This window comes from Lagenorhynchus albirostris, chromosome 9 (assembly GCF_949774975.1).
Source record: "Lagenorhynchus albirostris chromosome 9, mLagAlb1.1, whole genome shotgun sequence".
Lineage (NCBI taxonomy): Eukaryota > Metazoa > Chordata > Mammalia > Artiodactyla > Delphinidae > Lagenorhynchus > Lagenorhynchus albirostris.
In genome coordinates this window covers 46,826,976-46,849,685 of record NC_083103.1, presented here as the reverse complement: position 1 = coordinate 46,849,685, position 22,710 = coordinate 46,826,976, and the positions used below count along the sequence as shown (strand labels likewise).

Here is a 22,710-nt window from a genome sequence, read left to right as displayed (position 1 = left end):
AGGGGGAGGACACCCTGGCCCCACCTTCTGGCTCAGGGGGTGCTTGGGGTTGTCCCCTCCCCTCGAGCTTGTTCCCGCCAAAGCCCACCTGGAGCCACCCTGCCGGCAACGGCATACACTAGAGCCCCAGGCACCGCCCCCCCTACCAAGGACCAAGGGGAGGGTCTTGTTTTACTCCCAAGCCAAGGGGAGGGGCCCCAGGTCTGTGTCAGTCATGTGATCAATGCAGAATAACCTCCCCGGAAACATTCATAAGTTTAATCCACGCCAGTAATAAAATCGCATTACATTTCTCATAAAATAAATGTTCCCATTTATATACAGAAGACAGACTGTACAGGCCCAGCCTGGCCCCAGGAGGGGTCACACACAGACGGGCGGCGCTGGAGGAAGGGCCCTTCCTCCCATCGAGGACAGAGGAGCTGTAATCGGCAGGAGAGCGGCTGGCCAGCCGGGCGGGTGGGCAGGCGGGCGGGCGGACGGACGGGCCGGGCGGCCAGGCGCCGGGCGTCACTGAACCTGGGGCTCAAAGGTGCCATTGAGTTGCCCCTCCTCATAGTCCATCTGACACAAGATCATGTTGTTCTTCAGGAAGAATTTGTCTCCCACACAAAATCTGGAAAATCCAAGCAGGAGAGAGAGGCCATGGAGGGGTCCCAGTGGACGGTGACGGCTCCAGACAGCACCCCGCCCGCCCCAGGAAGTGGACGTGTGGGAAGTGAGGTCCCGGGGAGCCTGCTCCTCGAGCTTTCCAGAGGGGATCCCTGAAAGTCTCTCGGCCAGGCCCTGCAGCCTGGGGCGTAAGACACACAGATAAGCCCGGGCCACAGCCCTTCCACATAGTCAGAGCTCCTGTGGAGGTGGGAGCGGGGCTGGGGTCGGAGGGCAGGTGTAGAAATAATGTACCTCAGTGCCAGAGAGGGAGAAAGGGAGGAGGAACAAAGAAATAGGAGAAGACCAACGGAGGAGAGGGAAGGCGAGAGGCAGAGATGGAGCACGAGGAAGGGATAAAACGGCTGGCTTTTCCAACCCTCTGCTCCCCTCCCAGCTTAAGGAAATGGCTCAGGGAAGGGCACTCTTCCTCTAAACAGGATCTGTGGGTTTCCGGGAACATCCTTCCAGGAGGAGGTGACGCTGTCCCATCATCTTCCCTCGAACCCAAAGAAGGCCCTGCTTTGCCTCTCTGCCCCTCTCGGTCCTCCTCAAGCGCTGGAGGACTCAGCCCTTCCCACAAAGACGTGCCCAGGGTGTCTGAGGCCTGTAGTGGGACCCCAGGGTCACAGGCTCAGTCCCAGCAGATCCCACTTCAACCACCAGGTGGCGCTGCAACTTCACCGAGCCCTCCCGGCAGTAGGTCTGGGCAGAGCCCCAGCCAAACCAGCACTCCCTGCAGGTCCCTCTGGACCTCACTCTCTGGGAACACTTGTATGAACTCCTTCCTCACCTGGGGGCTCCTGAGAAAAGGGCCTGCCTTCTGGGGCCCGGCCCCCAGCCAGGGTTGAAGCGCTCTGGCTCCTTAGGGCCCTAGGGTCTCCCATGGGGCTCGGGGCACAAAGTAGGGGCCAAAAGACCAGAAACAAGGCTGGGCTGGAACCAGAATCACAGAAATGAGTGACCGTTCCCCAAGGGGATTTCACCCTCCAGGTCTGGGAACCCTTTTTCACTGGAATGTCCATGCGTGCTCCTGCATGTAGCACACACACACGGCACAGGACATGCATACAGAACCCTTGTGCGCACACGTTTAAAACATGCATGCACAATACATGCATGGGACTCCTCTGGTGGCGCAGTGGTTAAGAATCCACCTGCCAATGCAGGGGACACGGGTTCGAGCCCTGGTCCGGGAAGATCCCATATGCCGCGGAGAAACTAAGCCTGTGTGCCGCAACTACTGAGTCTGCACTCTAGAGCCCGCAAGCCACAACTGCTGAGCCCACATGCCACAACCACTGAAGCCCGTGTGCCTAGAGCCAGGGCTCTGCAACGAAGAGAAGCCACCACAATGAGAAGCCCGCGCACCGCAACGAAGAGCCCCCACTCGCCACAACTAGAGAAAGCCTGTGCGCAGCAATGAAGACCCAATGCAGCCAAAAATAAATAAATAAATATATAAAAAAAAATAAATGCATGGACACTACACATACTGCACACAGCTCATGCATGGCCCCATCCATTACATTTGCACAGAGCTTGTACTCCACAAACATGTACATGCGGTATCGGAGGGCACACATTTGGCTACAGGGCTCAGGTGTACATAAAACACACGCATGAACATACATGCTTACAACAACATGCACACACAGAACCTGCATTTGCACGCATGCCTCCATGGCACTCCTGGTCTGTGGCAGCAGGTGTCGGCTGGGGTCTGCTGAGTGTGTTGGGTCTGTTACAGGCCAGCACTCACCTCTGGTTGCAGAGCTGGCAGGCGAAGCAGTCGAGGTGATATACATTGTCCCGGGCCCGCATCACCATCTCGAAGGCTGGAATCAGCTTGCTGCAGGCAGCGCAGTTTCCTGTGGTGCCGAAAAGCCTGCAGGGGGAAGGGTGCAGAGGGCTCAGGGACCTGTTGGGGTGGTGTGGGGGGCAGGGGAGTTGCCTCCATCCAGGGCCTCACCTGCCCTCCCCCTGGTTCAGCAGGTGGGCCTGGGCAAGAGGGAAGGAGCACAGGTGACAGTGTCTAGATTCTGCTAAGAGAGAAGGCTTCAGAGAAATTGGCGCATTCACCCAGGAAGGAGACTCTGGGGACCCAGGTGTTGGCTGACACTGCCCGTCCCCCGGCTTCACTGACAATGCCCCCTCCCAGGCTTCCACTGGGGTCCCTCAAGCACCTGAGGTCACCAGAAGAACACTGGGCTGGGCCCTGAGCAAGGACTCCAGACTCACACAAGCCTGAATTTAGAGACAGTCTGCTGATCATGGGCTGTGTGTCCTCAGGCAAGTTACCGAGTCTCTCTGAGCCTCATTTATTTCAACGGTAAAATGGGGACCATAATACATTCTTCACAAGCTTGTTGTGAAAACCGTAACCTCTCAGTCACAGCTCCTTTAGCAAATGCCTATGTAGCGTTTGCTATGTGCCAGGCACTGTTCTAAGGACTCTCCAAAGACCAACTCATTTAATCTTGACAACAACCCTATGGGGTGGTCTTTCTGCTACCAACTCATGGTGTGACTTGCCTAACTCTCTTCTTTTTTTTTTTTTTTTTTTTTGCGGTACGTGGGCCTCTCACTGTCGTGGCCTCTCCCGTTCCGGAGCACAGGCTCCAGACGCGCAGGCTCAGCGGCCATGGCTCACGGGCCCAGCCGCTCTGCGGCATGTGGGATCTTCCCGGACTGAGGTACGAACCCGTGTCCCCTGCATCGGCAGGCGGACTCTCAACCACTGCGCCACCAGGGAAGCCCTAACTCCCTTTTCTTGAACCTCAGTTTATCCTTCTTTAAAATGGGAAGGCTGGACTAGATGATCCTGTTCAAAGGTGCTTCTAAAACAGGACCGATGCCAAAAGGAAGTTCCAAGGCCATCTGGCACGACGCCTCTTTGGGGCAGGCACCCCTCCTCTTAGCTGCTGGTTGCAAAGCTCTAAGGACAGGGAACTCACTCCTTCCCCACGTAGGCCAGTCCTTGGCTGAATGTTCCAGGGGTCTGAGCCAGCCAGGCCTCTGCTCTGCAGACTGGCAGCGCAAGCCCCAAGTGAGGCAAGGGGGCTGAGAGGCGGGCGGGAGGCCCTCTAATCCCTGATTTGTCCAGCTCAAGCGCGGGCGCCTGCAGATGAGCTTGGCTCCATTATTCATCAGCCTGAGCTGCCTGGTGGCTCAGATTAAGGCAGACAAAGGCCGGGCCAACAGCATCTGCTTGCCAAGAGGGGCCTTTCTGGCCACCAGTCCAGTGAGAAGTGACTGCAGAGAGGCAGGCTCTGGACAGCCATTCTCAGGGGCTGAGGAGCTCAAGGAAGCCCCGCACCCATGTCCACCCCGGCCCACTGGCCCACCAGGCCCCGAAGTCATTCCTGAGCCTCTGCCAGAGTCCGGGAGAATACCTTCAGGCTCCAGTAGCTGGCAGGGCCCAGGAAGCTTGTGGGCGCATCAGCTCTGTAGATGAGCCCATCCTGTACTGTGGTCGTCCCTCTCCAGGTCCTGTGGACTCGTCAGATGGTCCGTCACCTCCCCTCAGCCTGGTAGGTTCAGCCCCCAGGTGATGTCCTAAACCTCCAGACCTGGAGACCCCTTCCAGGTTGCCGAGGGGTGAGTCCCCAGAAGCATCCTTAACCCCTCCTCCTGGCCTCAGCATCTCTCCTCCAGCCCCAGTCAGGAGCACTGAGTCACACATCCTGGTTTATAGCACCACTTAAAAAAAAAAAAAATTCCTGCAAAGGCAGAAGTTAAAAGAGAAGGTGCAGGCAGGTAAATCTTAGGCTCTTCGGGGAAACAGGGGAGCCTCTGCTGATGACCCCGCCCTCCCCCCTCCCCACCCCCGACATGCCCAGTCCTGAGCAGAGGGAGCCCCAAGAAGCCTGGCTGTGACCTACTAATTAATGCGATGGGCCTTCCTTCCCCGCAAGGCCCTGCCGCCACCCAGCAGCCTGCATGGGAGCCAAATGCAGATGCTGGGTCTCAGCCAGGCCCCTGCTTTGTGGCCTCCTTCCAGCCTTGCTGATGTCATAGATGGCCTGAGGGAGGGTTAACTGGGGAGGAGGAGCCCCGGGGAATAGGATCCAGGTTGTGGAGGAGGGTGGGTCAGAGCTCTGAGGAATGCCAGGAGGGGAAGCGGTAGTCTTTTCACCATTCACAGAGGGGTAACCTGAGGTGGGGGAAGAGGTTCAGGAGTAGTTCAAACCCAGGTCTTTAAGTTCCAGCATCAGCAGCTCTTCTTCTAGGGTCTGGCTACCTACCAGGCTCCCCAGGCGTGGGGGTGTTTAATCCCAGGGCCCACCTGGAAGATGGGGAGCTGGGCCCTGGGGAGATTGAGAAGGAGACCGTCAGGCCAGAGGGGCCCAGGGAAGTCAGAGCTTCCCCACCTGCTCCTGGAAGCCCCTCCAGGGCGTCCCTTCCCAGATTTCAGGGACGGGGTGGGTCAAAAGCACCTGGCAAAGGCAGGGCCAGAGCCACCCTGGTGCCCTCGGGAAGCTTCTCTTGGGTGCCCAATGGTAACAGATGTGCCCGCCCAGGACCCGTGCTGGGCACTGAGTCCACGGGGCAGGGCAGGGGCGGGGATGAGTGCAGGCAGGATGCTGGGGCTAGAGCAGGGCAGAGCGGTGCCAGCCTTGGAGGATGGGGCTTTCTGAGCAGAAGGGCTGGGGGGCGGATGGGGTGGGAGGCCGCCCACCTCAGGTAGTCGCGCCGGCACAGGATGAGGTTGGCCTTGGTGTAGAGCGTGGAGCCCACCTCGCCCAGGCGGCAGTCACAGCAGGCGCACTTGAGGCAGTCCTCGTGCCAGTACTTGTCCAGCGCCTTCAGCAGGTAGCGGTCTTTGATCTTGCGGTTGCAGCCCGCGCAGCCCTTCTGCTTCCCTTTGGGCTGGACGGAGAGCATCGGCATACCTGCGGATGGACAGACAGATGGACATGGTGGGCCCTGCGGCTCCCACCTCAGGGTACATCCCTCTGCTTCTCTCTGCTGCCCCCTTCCAGGAGCCCTCCCTGTCTCCCCAGCAGCTGCCTCCCCTGGGCCTGGGTCCCGCCCTGGGTGGCCTGCATGGCACGGCCTCCTCCCCTGCCCTGTGAAGGTCCTCCAGAAGCTGCGGGAGCCCCGCATCTGCTCTGCTGCAGGGCACACAGCTAGTCCTCAGGTCCGCCTCCCTGAGTTGTTCCTCTCCTTCCAGCCACTGCCCCCTGTGCCGTGGGATCCACGGTAGGTCTCCTCATGCAGCCACCACCCATCGGCTCTTTTGGCAGCCCTGAAAATGGCATCTCGGGCTTGGGGTCCACTAGAACTCCCAGATCTTTTCGCCACCTCAAGACTTCCTCACACTGCTGTGTGCTTGACCATTTTAACCTAACACGTCAGGCTACAGCCTCTTGATTATGGAGGCGTCAAGAAGAAAGTGAGGGCTTCCCCGGTGGCGCAGTGGTTAAGAATCCACCTGCCAATGCAGGGGACACGGGTTCAATACCTGGTCCGGGAAGATCCCACATGCCGCGGAGCAACTGAGCCCGTGCGCCACAACTGCTGAGCCTGCACTCTAGAGCCTGCGAGCCACAACTACTGAGCCCCCGCGCCGCAACTACTGAAGCCCACGTGTCTAGAGCCGGTGCTCCACAACAAGAGAAGCCACCGTAATGAGAAGCCCACGCAGCGCAACGAAGAGTAGCCCCTGCTCGCTGCGACTAGACAAAGCCCGCACGCAGCAACGAAGACCCAATGCAGCCAAAAATAAACAAAATTTAAAAAATAAAAAAAAAAGAAGAACGTGAGATGCCCCTGTGATACTCCCAGGGGGCAGCAGGAGCTCTGGAGCTCCTGGTCAATGCTTGGGGAGGTAGCTGGGCCTGGCCTAGTTGACACTTTCCTCAGGAATGTTTCTAGCTAGATTCAAACTTCCTACCTGCCCTAGCCTGAGGAAGGGGAGCACCGGTGCCCCAGCGTCCTTGCTCATCCTACCAGGATAAGAACCTTGGAGACACTGGCCCTCTCCCAGGGCCCACATGAGCTTCCCGACACACAAGGAAGTGGTAAGTACAAAAGACAGGAATCTCAGCATAGCCTTGACCGGAGGGAGGGGCAGACCTCCCACCAGGCAAGCATGTCACTCACGCATACCCCGCATACCCCGTGCACACAGGCAAGGTGTGCAGGCGTGGGCATGTGTGTGCACAGAGGCACAGGCTCCTAGCCCCTGGCCCTGAGGCCTTAGGGAGGGGCAGTTGAGAAGGAGGTGGGGACAGATGTTGTCTGGGAACCTGGACATCCACGTGGAGTCCTGAGGCTCGAGCGTGGTGAAGACTAGGCTTGGAGGGAAGTGCGGAGAGTCTCAGAGCCCAGCTGGATGGTGGGGTTGCCTTGCAGTTGTCTAAGTCTAATTGACCCTCACAAGGGCTCAGATGGGTGAGGGGTCACCGTTGGGGGGAACAGCCCACGCCCTCCTGCCTCCTCGGTTTTCCAGCAAGCCCCCGAAGACTCCCTCCCCCTGGGCCCAAGGTCTCCACAGGACCCCTGCACTCTTCAGGGCTCTGGGTTCAGCTCCTGTTCCCTGGCATTCCTCCTCTCCCTCCCTCCCCCTCACTGCCCCCAGCCCGGAGTCAGAGCTGCTTCCTTTCCCTTCCCTCTTCTGGGTTGTGACCCTTCCTCAGGCTCCAGGAGAGAACCAGCTTCCAAAGAACCTCAGTCTCAGAATCCACAGAGGTCAGGTGAGAGGGGCCCCCAGAGTTCATACAGGCAAATGCTCTCATTCTACACATGGGGGAACTGAGGCCCAGACAGTCCAAAGAGCTAGTGTAAGCCTCTGATCAAGCTGGCCTCTGGGGTTCTTCCTCCCTCCTATGCTCTGTCTCAGCCTCGCTGCCTCCTCAGACTTCTCTTGGAGAGGGGGCGGCCCCCCAGCACCCGGGAGCAGCAGGACAGGTGAGGGCAGGAAGGAGGCAGCGCATCCTCCCTCCTCCAGTGCCCGCGGGGCCCATCTGTCAGCTGGGAAGTTTGCTGCCTAATTTCCTTAATGCAGCTCTACAGGTTAATTGGTCTGAGAGAGTGAGGGGGCGCAGGCCCGCCTGTGTCTCCTCTGACAGGGGCCAGCCCGGTCACAGAGCTCAGGGGAGCCCAGAGAGGCCGCTGGGGAGCAGGCCCACCCGAGAGCTAAGGGGGGCCTGAGACGCCCCTTCCTAGGCCTGGCCTACAGGGATCAAATGGGGGAGGGGTTCAAAGAGCTGGATATGGAAAGGTCTGGGGGCTCCCAGGGTAAAACTACTGTCCCTGGGGCCTGTGGAAGGCGCGCCCAGCCAGCGTAGCTATGCATATACATTCCAGCTTGGAAAACCCCAGACCAAGCTTCTCTCTAGTCCCCTCACGGCTGATTTTCCCCTTGCTCCCCAGGGCTAGCAGCAGGCCTGGCTCCCTTCCCAGCAGCCCTGAGCCCTCCCAGGGCTCTATACTTGTGCTATCACTGGAAGGGGGGTGAGTGGCTGGAACATCATTACTCAGGGGATACATCTGGCCCACTAAGTTATGCCCCCAAATGAAGGGGGATCCCAGCACTAGGAGCGTCTGTCCTGCTCCATCTTCCGTCTGGCCTGGCTCCTAGAGAGGCTGAGCCTGCAGGGCTATGGATCACATGGTAGCCGGTAATTCCATCACCAGTGGGACCGAGCACCTAGAGGATGCAGGGAGGATGCGGGGAGCAAAGCCACACGCTGCCCCAGGTCCCCCGCCTGGCATACAGCAAGTGCTCTGTAAGGCCTGAATACACTGCTTTAGGGTGCTGGACTCTGCTTCCTGGGTCCTGGGTTCTTTAAGAAGCCACATGGCTTCTGCCAGTGTCTGATGTCCACTGAGACACGGAACACCAGGCCCAGCCTGGCTGAGGAGGTCCCAGAGCATCTGGGGACCATGAGCTTTCTTCGCCTGGGAAGGCTGAGGTCCTGGGAGAAGTCTGACTCACCCCTCCCTTTTTTACCAAGCACCCACACTGTTTGCCCTCATTGGGCTAGTCCAGGAGACTTGAAAACACTCCTGGAAAGGTGAAGGGCCTTTAAGGGGGGCATCTATAATCTCCTTCTCCCAAATAGAGCAAGATGTTCCCCAGAGGGTCTGGGTTCTCCCTTCCTGTCCTGCCTCCCCAGCTCCCACCCAGCCTGCCTGTCGGCCCTGCAGACACCTCTTCCCTCCCTCCTTCCCCTGCCCGGCTCTGGGAGCTGAGCCTCGGGCCATGCACTTTCCATTAAGGAGATAGCATCCCTTTGCTGAAGTCCATTTGGGATCCATTTTAGTGTTATCTAAAAATCAAATCTACATGGTAATCCTTTTAATGTACTCCCGACTTTAGAAAAAAACAGCTTCGCGCTCCTTCAGGAAAGGTTTTAAAGCATTACCCAGTAATTACTACTCACTCATGGAAACACTGACATTTTACAATGGACGATGCTTGCCCCTGCCTGCGCGTCTGGGCTCACGCTCAGACGCAACACACGGGACCCAGCAAAATAAACCAGTTCACTCAGCCCATGTGTTCCCCCAAATCTCGGGGTGTGAGGGGGACGACACTTGCGAGGAGATGGGCCAGACTCCTACCCCGCCTCTCCCCTGGGCGGGCTGATGGTGGAAGGAGGCAGCCTCCCAGTCTGACTCATCCGGCTGCCAGACACTTACCCTCAGCTCTTTAATCTGGGGAAAAGCCAGACAGTCCCGGTGACCGGGAGGCACTGCCAGAGGTCATTCAGCTCTTCCCGCATCCTCGAGAGTGGCCTGCCAGGCCAGACCCAAGTCCTCAGCAACTCCTGCCCACCTATCCCAGGACAGCGTGTCCCTCAGATGGGACTTCTCTAAGGTGCCAAGGCCACCGGCTCCCGGTCCCACCCCTGCCTCCAGTTTGGACAGCACACTGAGCCCGGCTGTGCAGCACTTCCTCTGCTCACAGTGAGCTCCTCTGAGGCAGGTCCTCCTCCACAGGATGCCCACCCCATCCAGCCCCATGTCAGGTCGTGCCCTGTGGCTCTCCTGCTGGAAGCCACCGTGGCCACCACTGGGAACTCTACCTGGCCCTCGAGGCCCCCTCCCACGTGCCAGCACCCCTGCATGGCACTGCTGGCTCTGCTCCCTATAGAATCCCAGGAATAATATCCCTTTCCGCCCTGCAAATGGATCTCATTTGCTTCTGCCCTAGAGCCTTCCCTCCGCCATTGCTCCAGGAAGAAATGCCTTGTCCTGCCTGTCCCACTCTTCCCCAAAGGTCAGAGTCAGCAGTGGAGTTGAGGCTAAGAGCACAGACTTTGAACTCAGAGAACCTACTTTCCAATCTGGGAACTGTCCCAAGTAGCTGGAGGGCTTGGCACAAACCCCTTTACCTTTCCAACTGTCATCTGTGAAATGGGGCCATACTAGTCTCCTTCCACCAGACTATAGTGAGGGTAGAATAAGGTTCTGCAGAGGAAGCCACAGCACAGGGTCTGGCAGCCAGCTGGGACCAACAAACAGGAACTGGTATATTGTTAACATGCACCGTGGGATGCCTTTCCTGTTCTGACACTTGTTTTTTCGCTCTTTTAACTTTTTATCTTGACATTTCAAACTTCCAGATTTTGCAAGAATAGAAAGAATTCCTGTATACCCTTTACCCTGATTCTCTAAATACGAACATGTTGCCATACTTGCTTTATCCTTCTCTGTTTATCTATGCATCTACCTCCCTCTCTCCCTCCCTCCCTCCCTCCCTCCCTTCCTATAATTCTTTTCCTGACTCATCTGAGAGTTGGTTTCAGACATGAAGCCCCTATACCCATATATACTTTGGTTTGATTTCCTGAGAGCAAGGACATTCTCTCACGGAACTCCAGTACAATGATCCAAACCAGGAAATTATCATTGATCTAATACTATTATCTATCCATTCAGATTTAATCAGTTCCCCCAATATCTTTTATAGCAAAATAAAAGTCTGGATCACGCATTTCATTCAGCTGTCAAGTTCAGTCTACTTAAATCTGGAAGAATTCCTAAGCCTTTCTTTGTGTTTCAAGACACTAGCATTTTTGAAGAGTACGGGCCAGTTATTATGGAGTTTCCTTCAGTTTGGGTTTATCTGACACCTTTGACTATATGACCTTAACTCCTCTGTACCTCTCTGTTATAAAATGAATATGAGAATAGCCCTCATAGAGTTTCCATGAGGGATCCAGGAGCTAATACGTGTGAAGTGCTCAGGACTAACCGAACCTGGCGGTCAAAAGTTAGCTCTGATTGGTGTCACCCCATTCAGCACATGGGGAAGGATGACCTTAGTCACAGCTCCATCTCAGGCTGCTACAACAGTGATGGGCACAGTTGGAGGCTATTACCCGATTTGAATGTGCAACCATGGTTCAAGTCACGCAGGCACTGGTTAGAGTCCAGCCTTACCCAAAGGATAGTCTAGTGGCCACTGCAAATGTGTGCGGGAGGTCAGCCCCATCTGTCCCACAGGCTGCTTCAGAGACAGTCAGAGGAGAAGGGGGCTGTGGCAGCTCAGGGGGTGACAGTTCAGGGCAGGTCCCTCTGTGTGCCCTGGGAGGCCTGGGGCACAGGCAGGTGTAGGCTTGGGATTTCTCATCGTCTCTCCACATGCCTCAGTACTGTTCCAAATCCATGCCCACACAGCAAAACACAGCTGCCCAGCACAGTGCTGGGGCTTCCTTTTCTCACACTGGGGGACAGGCAGGGAGCCTGGGCTGGACTCTTCTGGGGGCTAAGGGCATTCTGCAGGGAGATATCACTGACTGAACACTGAGCAGTGCTCAGCTCACAACTGCTTTATGAGACGGGTACCATGCAGGCCCCATTCCTGTCTACTGTTGACACGTTTTCCCCCCTGAGCCTGTCCTAGGCTCCGCTGCTGGTGTGGGGCACCTGCCCTCCTGCAGGCAGATAGAGCAGGGGGTCCATGGATCAGCTCCTGTCCGGCCTCCTGTGTGGAGCCCTGTTCTTGATCCTGGATAAATCACTGTGGCTCTCAAGGCCTGTCTGTCTCCCCAGCTGCACAGTGGGAATGATTCTAGCTTGTACTTCTAAGGATGTCCTCAGGCGTATGTAGGATAAGACCTCGCATTAAATGCACCTCTTTCATCACAGAAACCAGCAAATACCCTTCCAGATGAAACCTATTCCCATTTTAACAATGGGAAAACTAAGGCACAAGAAAGGTTGTGACTTGGCATGGGTCACACAGAATGAGACAGAGCTGGGATTTGAACCCTGGCAACCTGTCTTCAGGGTCCGAGTACTGGACTAAACTGCTCTGATGCCAGGTGGTGCGCTGCTTACCTTGAGATGCTAGTAGACCGGGGAGGAAGACATCACAGAGATTAGGAGACACAGAAGGTATGCACATGTAGGTCACACGTGCAAACATACACAGCCGCACACATACTTTCACACATACGTGTCATCACACACATGCGTACAAGGTCCACGAGAGGCGGGACTGTGTCTGCTTATTCTCCCCAGAACAGCTTTATTCCAGGCTCCAGCACAGCGCCAGCACACAGTAGGTGCTCAGTAAGTTGCATGAAAAGACAGACGCCTACATCCAAGGACACGCATGCGTGGGTGTCACGTAAAAATATACACACATACGCCTGAGCCGTCACATGCACACTTACGGCCTTTTAAAAAACTACCCTTCCAAAAAGTGGATCATAGCTATAAATCAAGCTCTGATTTGAACAAAACCCACGGATGAGAAGACTGGTGCTCTGTTTTTAATTCCACTTGCCCCAGGAAATGGAGGAGCACAAGCCCTGAGGTTTCGCCCACGTGGACCCAGGCAAAGCAGGGGAAATTATCCAGAAGTGATCAGTCCCACAATCGTCACACCCATGTCAGCTGCTGGAGGGGTAGGGTCTGGGTCCCTGCCACCTGCAAGGTGCTTGTACCCAGCGGGGGGCCCACACCCGGGCCCGGAACTGCAGAGTAGGATCCCAAACAGAGCCAGCCAGCGGCCCCTCCTCGGCGTCAATCCTGTTTAATAAGGAAATTTGAAAGTGTAATCTAATTTTGCAGAATCTCTTTAAATCTCGTTTTCTCAGAAGTAACTTCATTTCGCACGGACACATCCAGCCTCGTGCGAAGGCCTCCATTTCACACCAGTTTTATCTCCACAATTTCTCGTCTCACTGCACTCCTATCCCAGGGCCTTGCCACGCACCAGGCGAGGCCTGAACTAATAGCATTTCCTACTCATTTGGAATCAAAAGCCAACGAGAACAACTGTTGAAGCGCACGGCTACAGCCACCTAGAGCACGCTCATTACCGCCTCTCTGCACAACCCCTCGCTGGTAGCTGCTCATTGGATTTGATGAGGGAGGGAAGTGGGGTTCCTGTGGCCTCCAACTCCCCTAGGGGTTGGGGGGCTTGGCTCCCGGGATGGCGGTCAGCGCGGCGGGGGGACGGTGCCCCTCAAGGGGCTCCGAGAGAAGAGGCAGGCAGGTACACACTGATGGTGGTCCCTGCAGACAAGATGGCCTCAGCTGGAATTCTGACTCCATCACTCCCCAGCTCTGCCTCAATATACTCACCTGCTAAATGAGAACAGACTACTTTAAAGGATTATTTGGAGGACTGAATTAGATAATGGACATGAAATACTTATAACGATGTGGGACACAGTAGCTTAAAAACAATCAACTAAGAAAATTTATGCACATCCGATGACCGCCCCCCAATTCTCTTCCTAGGTACGCGCCCAACAGAAATGAGAGCTTACATCCACCAAAAGAGATGTACGATGATGTCTCTAGCAGTTTTCTTCATAATAGCCCCAAACTGAAAACTACACAGATGTCCATCAACAGTAAAATGGATAATAAACTATGCTATGGTCATGCAATAGAATAGTACACAGCAATGATAAAGAACGAATCGCCAGTACACACCACAATGTGCGTTAATCAGACAGTATAATGTGGAACAAGAGAAGCCAGACACAGAAAGGTAGATACTGTATCATCCTATTTATATGTAATTCCCAAACAGAAAACCGATCCATGGTGATCAATGTCAGAATAATGGGGTGTATCATCACCTGGCAGGAGGTGTGGGGAAGCCTGCTGAGGTCCTGGATATGTCCTTTATCTTGATCTGGGTGGTGTTTAAATGGGTGCATACGTAACAGAAAACGTCACTGAACTGAACATTTGAGACTTGTGCCTTTTACTGCATATATATGATACCTCAGCAACACCAAAAACCTAAGAAGGAGACCCCTCAGTCTCCGTCAAGACTTTATATGCCTCTTCATAAAACCCACCATTAACCCACTGTTCACTACATCTGTTGTCTCAGTGAATCCTCATTTTAACCCTGAGGCACTAAATGATTACCGCACTCGGCAGAGGCCCAGAGAGGTTCAGGCCATTACCCGAGGTCACACAGCTGACAGGTGGCAGGGGGAGGATTGGAGCCCTGGCCTGCCAGAATCCAGAGTTCCGTTTCTCACCCAGAACACACCCCGTGGCCTCCCTGAACAGCCCAGGTGAAGAAGGTTTGCTGGGGCAGCATCTGTGCAGCCCGGACACAGGTGATGCTAGGGCGGCATTCAGGGGGGCAAGCTTAGAGCAGGGTCCGGACTGAGACCAGGAGGAATGACAGGCAGTGCACTGTCTCCAGGCTCTGGTGGGTCACAGGCTATTGCTTCTCACCTGTTGTTCCTTCAGAAGCTTCTGCTGCTGTGGGATCTTGAAAGGGCTTCTGGCAGGGCCAGAAAAGGGGACACAGACCAGAATCTAAGGACAAAGACAGCACAGGGGCTGGGAGGGGAGCAGGAAGGCCATGCAGAGGCAGAGCAGAGACGTTTGCATCGCAGCCTTGACAGAGATGAAGAAGCCTCACTGGGGAGAGCTGGGCTGTGAGGGGAGGGCTGGTGGCTCCAGACCCAGAGCCACAAGAGTCGGGGAGCCTCCGTCAACGGCCAGGGGCTCTGTGTGAATGAGGGGAGGGGGAGGGTGTGGGGGGAGCTGGAGGTAACAAATTGAAAGGGGGTCCAGCAAACGCTTGCGGTCTCTGAAGTGCCAAGTTCCTCCTGGTCTCCGCAGATCACCACAGTAGAGGCCGACGGAAAGCACTGTCCAGTCCCATCCCCAGACAACTGCGGCGTTTGACCACATGACCACACCTCGCACCGAATGCCTACTACGGGCCAAACGCTTTATACTCGCTAATGCTCTCTCTCATCATGACCCTGAGGTCAGGGAAATCACACAACCGGCCCAGGGGCATCCTGTGAGTGGCCAAGCAGGGCTTTGGACCCAGGCCGCTGGCCAGGAAATGCCCCACCCCCTTCCTGCTCTCTCTAGAGGCAGCATCGTGTCTTTTTTTTTCCTAAGCAATGGGGTAAGTGAACTTCTTCTTGGACCCAAACTGGGCCCTGCCAAAAGAAGGCAGCTCTGAAACACACCTTACAGGGACAAATCAGGGAAGGATGGGCCTCTGGTCCCCAGTATCCCCCCAGAGGACCCATTTCCTATGCAGCAGTCCGAAGCAGCAGGCATTTCTGCAGCAGGTTCTAGCAGAGACAGACATCCTGAGGAATGGTGGGTCCAGATGCCTAAGCCCACGGGGACCTTCCAGTGTGGAGAGATGGAGGGGCTGAGGAGTCTCCACACGTACCTCACAGGTCTTCCTTGCTGAGGGAAGCCGAACCCAGCACAGCCTGCTGTGGGGCAACGGCTTTAGGGGACCCAGTCGATAACTTGAAGGGGACCTGGACAATGTACCGAGAGACATGGGAGCAGCTGCAAACAGAATGTGAGGGGCGCTTTGAAACATCAGAAGCTGCATGTGCTCTTTGGAGTTTGTCACAGGGAATGATGCCTACGTTAACTGCATAGTTATCTGCGACGTGTGCTCCTCCGGCACGGGTGTAGGCCTTCTCTTCTCATCCTCAGGTTGTCTCTGTAAAGCCCCAGACACATCTAGAAAGCAACAGATCCAAAATAGGCCTCTAGATCTCCTCCCCCGAAACCTGTACCCTTACCCAGGCTTCCCCTCACAGGCCTGACACCATCATCCAGCCGGGTGCTCAGGCCAGAAACTCAGAGTCATCTTCAGATCTTCCATCATCCTCATCCCCTCTTCCCTGCTTGGTCCCCGCCCCGTCCCACCTGCTTCTCTCCGTTTCCAGAGCCACCACTATCTCTCACGGCACTATCAGCTAAGCACCCCACCAGCTCCTTGTTTAGGATCTACAATCCAGCTTCAAACAGCAGCTGGAGAAATCTTTCAAAACAAAGTAGGTCAGGTCACTGCTCAGCTTGAAACCCTTCCTTATCTTCCAGTGGGCTGGGAATGCCATCCACACCCTTCATGAAGCCCAGGGTATCCTTAGGTGGTCTGGCCTCTGCCCCTCCACCCCCAACGTGCTTCAGCTACACTCCAGACCTCCCTTCTGCCTCAGGGCCTTTGCACCTGCTGTTCCCCTCTTCCCAGAACACCCTTCCTTGTCTCTTCATGTGCCTGGCTCCTTCTCATTTGGGGGCTTCAGCTTAAATACCATCTCAGAGAGGCCAGCCTTGATCTCTTTATTTCCTTATTTAAACGACTCCCTGGTCATTTCCTTCTCAGTTTTTTACCCCAATCTGTAACTGTTTTACTTTTTTGTGATTTTACCTAAGAAAATGTTTAAGAATTTTATTATAAGAATGTAAGCCCCATGAAGGCCTATTTTGGGGGCTCTGTCTTGTTCGCCACTGTGTCCCCAGGGTTGAACCCCATAGCGGTCACTTTTTAACCAGTTTTTTAATCAGTTCAGTTAATGAATGAAGAGACTGAACGGAATCTATCCAGATATTACTGGCAAGAGTCTGCTGGGCAGAGTGGGCTGACGCAGACGGGCAGGCTCCCCAGAGATGGGACCCTTAATCTGGCTTGGTGCTGCCCCGTGCCACACACCTGTAGCTACGCAGCTCTAAGAAACAAATGCAGATTCAACTGTGGCAGTGCCTAGGTCCCGCCTGCCACTATCTGGAATCTGAATAGGTCCACCCCAGGGCTCCAGCTGAGAAATGACTGCTCCTGTGCAGATATAAACCCTCTACTCCTTAGATAAAGGGGCAGGAATCCTGTCCTTCAGCCCTGCAGACCCATGAGGAAGGAAGCCCCCCTCAGTGCCTCTCGTCATGCGTAATACTACATCCCAACTCTCGGGTTGCAGCGGAGTCCTGGAGCTCAGGCAGCTGTGTAACCTTGGCAGTTCAGTCTTTCCCTCTGTACCTGTGGCCAGGGCACCGCTCCTCCCTGGCACAGACCTAGCCCCTGCCACTCTCCACTTGAGGGTCCTTCTGGCTTAACGATGTAACGCACTCCCCGCCTAGTCTGAGCCTCTGAGGACCAGTAGGAGGAAAAAGCCCCTGAAGTTTGCTACAGAAAATCCCCAGGTCCCAAGTCTTTCTCTATCTGTAGCCTCCTCCAAGCCCCATCCCATCCTGGGCTGCTGGAGCTAGCCCCCAGAGCCCTAGGCAGGATGCTGCTTGGACCTGCACAGCTATGGGAACCAGCGGGAAGCGTCTGGAAGCTGCATTCCCCAGACAGCAACTCAACTGCTCCCTGGGCACCCGGAAAGCCCACGTCACCCATCTAATGAAACATGGCTCCCAAGGGGCCTGCCGTCTCCACAGAGGAGGAGGGCACCGACTCTCAGACGAGTCTCAATTTCACAGCAACAGAGACGCGAGCACCAATGCGCTGAACCAGAAAACGAGAGTCTGGCAGGAGCTGCAGACACACCATGAGCGCCAGGGGATCGGAGATTAGGGCCCTTCAAAATCAATTTTGAATTCAAACTTTTAAATGTGTTCGCTAGACACAAGGAGGGGACCCTCCAGGCAGGCTTGGTCTAGCCAGCTCCTGGGTCCTGCCTGCTTCTCAAAGCAGCCAGGGCCCATCTGCTAGCCACTGGGCTGCGTGAGGGAGGGGAGGATGAGGGAGCTGGGAGAAAGACCCCGGGAGCCGCAGGGACAGGAGCGCCTCCGGCTCTTGTGGACCCAGCACAACCTTGGGGTACTTGCTTGAGGTGCCGTCCTGGGGCTTCCTGTTGAAGCCTCGGGGGCTGCTCCCCCTTGCTTTGCAGACCCGGATGAAAAGAGCCGAAGGCAAGGCCCACGTGAGCTAGATCCCCATGCACCCCCAACCTGGCTGAGGAGGCTCATGGGTCCCCAGTGGATGAAGCTGTTAAGAACATGAGCTTTGGAGTCAGACAGGCAGGGATTTGTATCCCAGAGCAGCCATGGGCTCCTAGGGAGAAGGTATTGGTTCAGAAGTGAATTTCCCTTCGAGAAACCTGGTGGGAGAAAGCCTGCTGGGAGGGTCTTGGAGTGCAGGCCCTGGGAAGTGAGAGTGGTCTGAAGCCCCCAGTGCCAAGGGAGAGAAAGCAATGACAGGGTAGCCAGGCTGCTGGGAAGGCTGCTGTGGCCACAGGCTGCACGACCTGAGGCGTGGTATCTGTAGCCAGGGAGCTGACATGCTGCCTGTCATCTGTCAGACCATGCATGGCATACTCAGCCCCATCCTGGCCCTGCCCTGTGAGGTGGACGGGGACACACGGGGCAGCGGGCCTCAGCAGGAAGCTGAGCAGAACAGACTGCTCCAGCCAAACCTAGGAGGAGGGCCCAGGGCCCGCAGGAGGAGGGCCCTGGGACGCCTGCAGGTAGAGGATGCTCCCAGCAGCCGCTGTTCCTGCCAGGGTTCCTGCTCAGCCACGTTGGTTCCCCTAAGCGCACGATCAGCCTACCGCTGACGCCTTCCCACCTCCGGGTGGGGACACTGGTCCACAACAAGCCTGTAGGACCTCAATGACTCCCAGCCCCTGCCCCTCAGTTCTCCAGACCCGAGGCTAAACCCCCAACTGTAAGCCACACGCCCGAGACAGAAACACGATCGACTGTGAACCACTCTTCCTCTGAGAGGCACCAGGAAGGTAGCCAAGGCCTTGGGCCTGCAGAGACCTCAAGGGGCCCCTTCTGGAATGAGCAGCCCTGGGAAAGAGCTGGGGTCACCAGACCACTTATGGGCGAGGAGGCAGGGACTCCTGAACCCCTCCCACCCCCTGGCTTGGGAGTGGGCTGCCAGCTCTGTAAGGAAATTACAACATGGGCCTGGGTAATGCTCTTTTAGTTACAGCGTAAACTGCGGCAATAAAGCGTACCTGGGGAATGTTTAGAGGAAGCACTAATGATTTCTTCCCCAGTGGTTAATAAATTCACTTCCAGATCAATTTGTTCGCGATAGAGCCCGGAGAGCGGAACCTGCGTGGCGGGCACAGCCAACTGTGTCTTTTTCAGTATAAATGATTTATTACGATGATTAGCGGCACATAAACAATTTAAAATACAACGCTAATTAGTTTGGGGAAGAAAGGAGGGGAAAAGCCACCCTGCCTCTCTCCCCATTATGTTCTACTTCCCTAAGTGTGTACTTTTTAATTAAATCCAAATGTCACAATAAATTTAAAGTGTTTTCTTACCATTTGGGTTAACTTAGGCAGTCAGGCAAGCCCCCCTCTCAGGCAGCTGTGGGCTAGGCTGGGGGTGAGGACTGCTGGTACCCGCAGGGCCTGTCTACAAACTCTCCTGGAGACGGGAGGTTTTTGTGAGACCCCTGGAAACCCCTCCTGGTTTCTGGCAGCCCCAGGCTGGAGACCACTGGCACAGCCCACTTTCTCTCACCTTCCCTCCCTAACACCGGCTCTGACCAGCCCAGAATCCAGCCGCTTCTCCTCAAAGGTCCCGCGGCACTCTGCACCCTCTTCCAGCCCTCCTCGGGTGTTCTATAACCTAACACCTTCTCCCTGCCCGGCATCGTGCTTGGCATTTCCTATACAACATCTTACCATGTTCCCCTTCCAGTGCTTTGAGTAATAATTACTGTTTCAATTTTGTGGAAGGGGGGAAATTGAGGCTCAGAGAGGTGGAGCAACTTATCCAAAGTCACACAGGTAAAAGGGGACTTTTGCAAAGTCCTGATTCCTAGAGCCCCATTCTGCCTCAGAGCCCACACCTCGCCACGTCTGGGCCCTGACTTCCCAGCACCCAGGATGGAGAATAGAATGTGATGGTTGCTCAGACAGGGATCTCCCTTGCATGATGCCCTGCTTTGCCCAGAGACACAGGTGAGACAGGAGTTCAGGCCAGGGACCTGAACTCTGATGAGTCTGGGTTCAAGTTCAGGTTCTGCCATTAACCCACAATGTAAACTCAGTCAAGTTCTTTAGCCTCTCTGAGCTTCAGCTTCCCCATCGGCAAAACTCGAGTAATAATACCCAAGTTGTGGGGCCAAAGCAGCAAAGCAGCTAAAACAAGCGGAGGGCTTTGCCATCCTCGACACGCTATGTAAGTAGTAATTACGAACAAAAGCCCTTGAGGCGAGCAGGGATCCATAAGAATCCCATTTCACTGATCAGAAAACTGAAGCCAGCAGGGGAAAGGACTTACCCAAGGTTCCACTGACCCTTAGGAGCCCGGGGGACCGGGCTGCAGGCAACCTCCTTTCCCAAAGCTCAGACAGCCAAGGATGGTGTCTCTCCTAAACACTCTTGTACTGTTTATTTAAAGTGAAAAACAAATATCCCTAAACATAGAATTACCATATGACTCAGCAATTCCACTCCTAAATATATACCCAAGAAAAATGAAAACATATGTCCACACAAAAACTTGTATATGAATGTTCACAGCAGCATTATTCACAATAGCTAAAAAGGAGAAACAACTCAAATGCCCATAAACTGATGAATGAATAAAATGTAGTATATAAATATAATGGAATATTATTGGGAAATGAAAAGAAATGAAGTACTGAGACATGCTATGACATGGATGAACCTTGGAAACATTATGCTAGGGAAAAAGTCAGCCACAAAGACCACATCTTGTATGATTCCATTTATACGACATATCCAGAGAGACAGAAAGTAAATTAGTGGTTGCCAGGGAGGAGGCGAATGGGGAGTGACTGCTAATGAATATGGAGTCTCTTTTTAGGGTGATGAAAATGTTCTTGAATTAGATAATGGTGATGGTCACACAATTCTAAATATACTAAAAACCACTGAAATGCACATTTTTAAAAGGTTAATTTGGTGGCATGCAAATTATTTTCAATAAAGTTGTTATAAAGAAAGGCAAAACAAACAAACAACAAAACAAATATTCCTTTGAGAACAGGAGAAACCAGTTCATAAAAAATTAAGTCCTGGGGTCAGGAGAGGGGTCCTGGGAGGTCCAGCAGCCAGCCCTCAAAGAGGCTGGGCCCTGGTCACCCTACCTCACCCCAGCTACTTCATAGGGAAGGGCTCCAGAGCACCCCCTTGCTTCCCTCCCCAGTCCCTCCCATCCAGAAATCTGACTGTGCCCACTCTTCCAGCCCTGTTCCTAGGCAACTCAGACCCTACTGAATCCATCACTCTTCTCTGACCCATTTGCTTCCACTACTACACTCGTGTTTTGTCTTCCTAGATCTCTGTTGAAATTTCTGCATCCTCCGAGGCCTATGCCCCATCTGCAAACTGGGCACACTCTTGGGGAGGGTCCCTGTTTTAGACCCCAAGCTTGTCCTACATTGGGTACCACAAGTTACGGTACATGCAGTATGAATAGGGTCAGAGTGAGATCCTCCAGGCCCCCAGCCGAGGTTCAGTAAAGAGTGCTATCCTCTCCCAGGGCCTGAGAGCCCCGCCCAAGACGGTGTGCAAGCTCAGATCCAGGCCACGTAGGCCAGGAAGGAAGGCAACAGGGCTGCCTTTGGGTCAAATGAAAACTGCTGGAGGGAGAGAGTTCAGTGCCCAGGCTAGGGCAGCACCCGTTGTGGCTCATCTGAGAGGGTGACTCAAGATGAAGCATGTGGCCGGCAGAGGGAGTCAGGCCTACGCTGTGGCAGGGTGCACCCAGCTGCCCGTGAATCTGGGGTCTGGACGGACGCTATTGGGGTTTCTCTCCTCTTGAGGGAAAGAATCCAAAGCCTTCACCCTGGAAGGGAAGGCAGAGCACCTGGGAATGTGGGCCGTGGGGAGAAGAGTGTGGCCAGTGTGGAATGGGCTGGGTGGCTCTCTAGGTCCTGGGCAGCCAGGCAGGAGCAGTGCTGTACAAAGATGCCCCGAGGGACAGTTCACTGCAGAGGCAGGGCCTTAGACTCAGCTCCCTGCGGAAGTGCTCTTAGACACAGGTTCCGCTCTTCTCGGGCCAGTCCTACTCACATACATAATCAGGGGGAGGACTGTATTAGACACAGATAAGGGTAGAGAGACTTAGCTCTTTCCCAGAATCAGGAGCTTTCGTGGAAGCCCGTCTGAGAAAGGAAACCGGCCCGGAGCTGGGAAGGCCACGAAACTTTTCACAGACAGATCACATGAGATCACAGGAGTTCGGAAGTGGGTAGCTGGGCAGGTCTGGACTTGCCGTTTCCCTGCCCCGGTATGCTCCCGCCTGCCTCAGGCCTACAGGCTTTGGCTCACTCCTTTGGAGTCTGGAAAGCCAGGATCTTGGTCCAGTCGCAGGGCAGCCACAGAAGAGGACGTGTAGGGGCCGCGGAAGCCTCCGGCCAAAGCTGGGCAGGGCCAGCAGGGGCCTCCGGGACAAGAGTGGGTGAGGACAGGCTTGCAGTCAGAGTCCGCCTTCCCTGGGGCTCAACTCCAGAAACTCAGGCCCTGCTGCTGGTAGCTGAGACTCTCTAGCCAAGATCTTGACCACCAGGAGACCTCAGAGGAGCCCGCCACATTCCCAAGGCCACAGCTCTGGTCATGCCCTCCACCATTTCTTTCCCGGACTTCAACTGCCTCCTCTCTGACCATCTGGACCACCATCTGCATCCCCCCGCCGCTGCCCCAGGCCCAGACTGCAAGCTTGGAAGGAAGGAAACTGCTGGAAGGAAGGTGCGGGGGGCAGTGTGAGGCTGGAGGTCACACTACAGTGGTCACACTATAAAGCTCCAAAGGAAGAACACTTCCCTTCTACATCATGGCTGTTTTTTATTTTTATTTTCTGCCCCTAGTTTTATCCCCTCCAATTATTCTCCACAGAGTAGATGGAGTATAATAA

General features: G+C 55.0%; 1 protein-coding gene across 4 annotated transcripts in view; it reads right to left on the bottom strand.

The window, feature by feature from the left end:
* Positions 1–231: 231 nt before the first annotated feature.
* LMO1 (LIM domain only 1) overlaps positions 232–22,710 on the bottom strand; it is a 40,238-nt gene continuing 17,759 nt past the window's right edge. For all 4 annotated transcript variants that reach the window (XM_060159743.1, XM_060159742.1, XM_060159744.1 and 1 more), the window contains 3 exons: positions 5,333–5,546; positions 2,414–2,539; positions 232–616 (listed from right to left, as the gene is read on the bottom strand). In XM_060159743.1, coding sequence (XP_060015726.1) covers positions 511–616; positions 2,414–2,539; positions 5,333–5,546 — 446 coding nt within the window. In that variant the 3' untranslated portion in view covers positions 232–510. The remainder of the gene's footprint in view (positions 617–2,413; positions 2,540–5,332; positions 5,547–22,710) is intronic.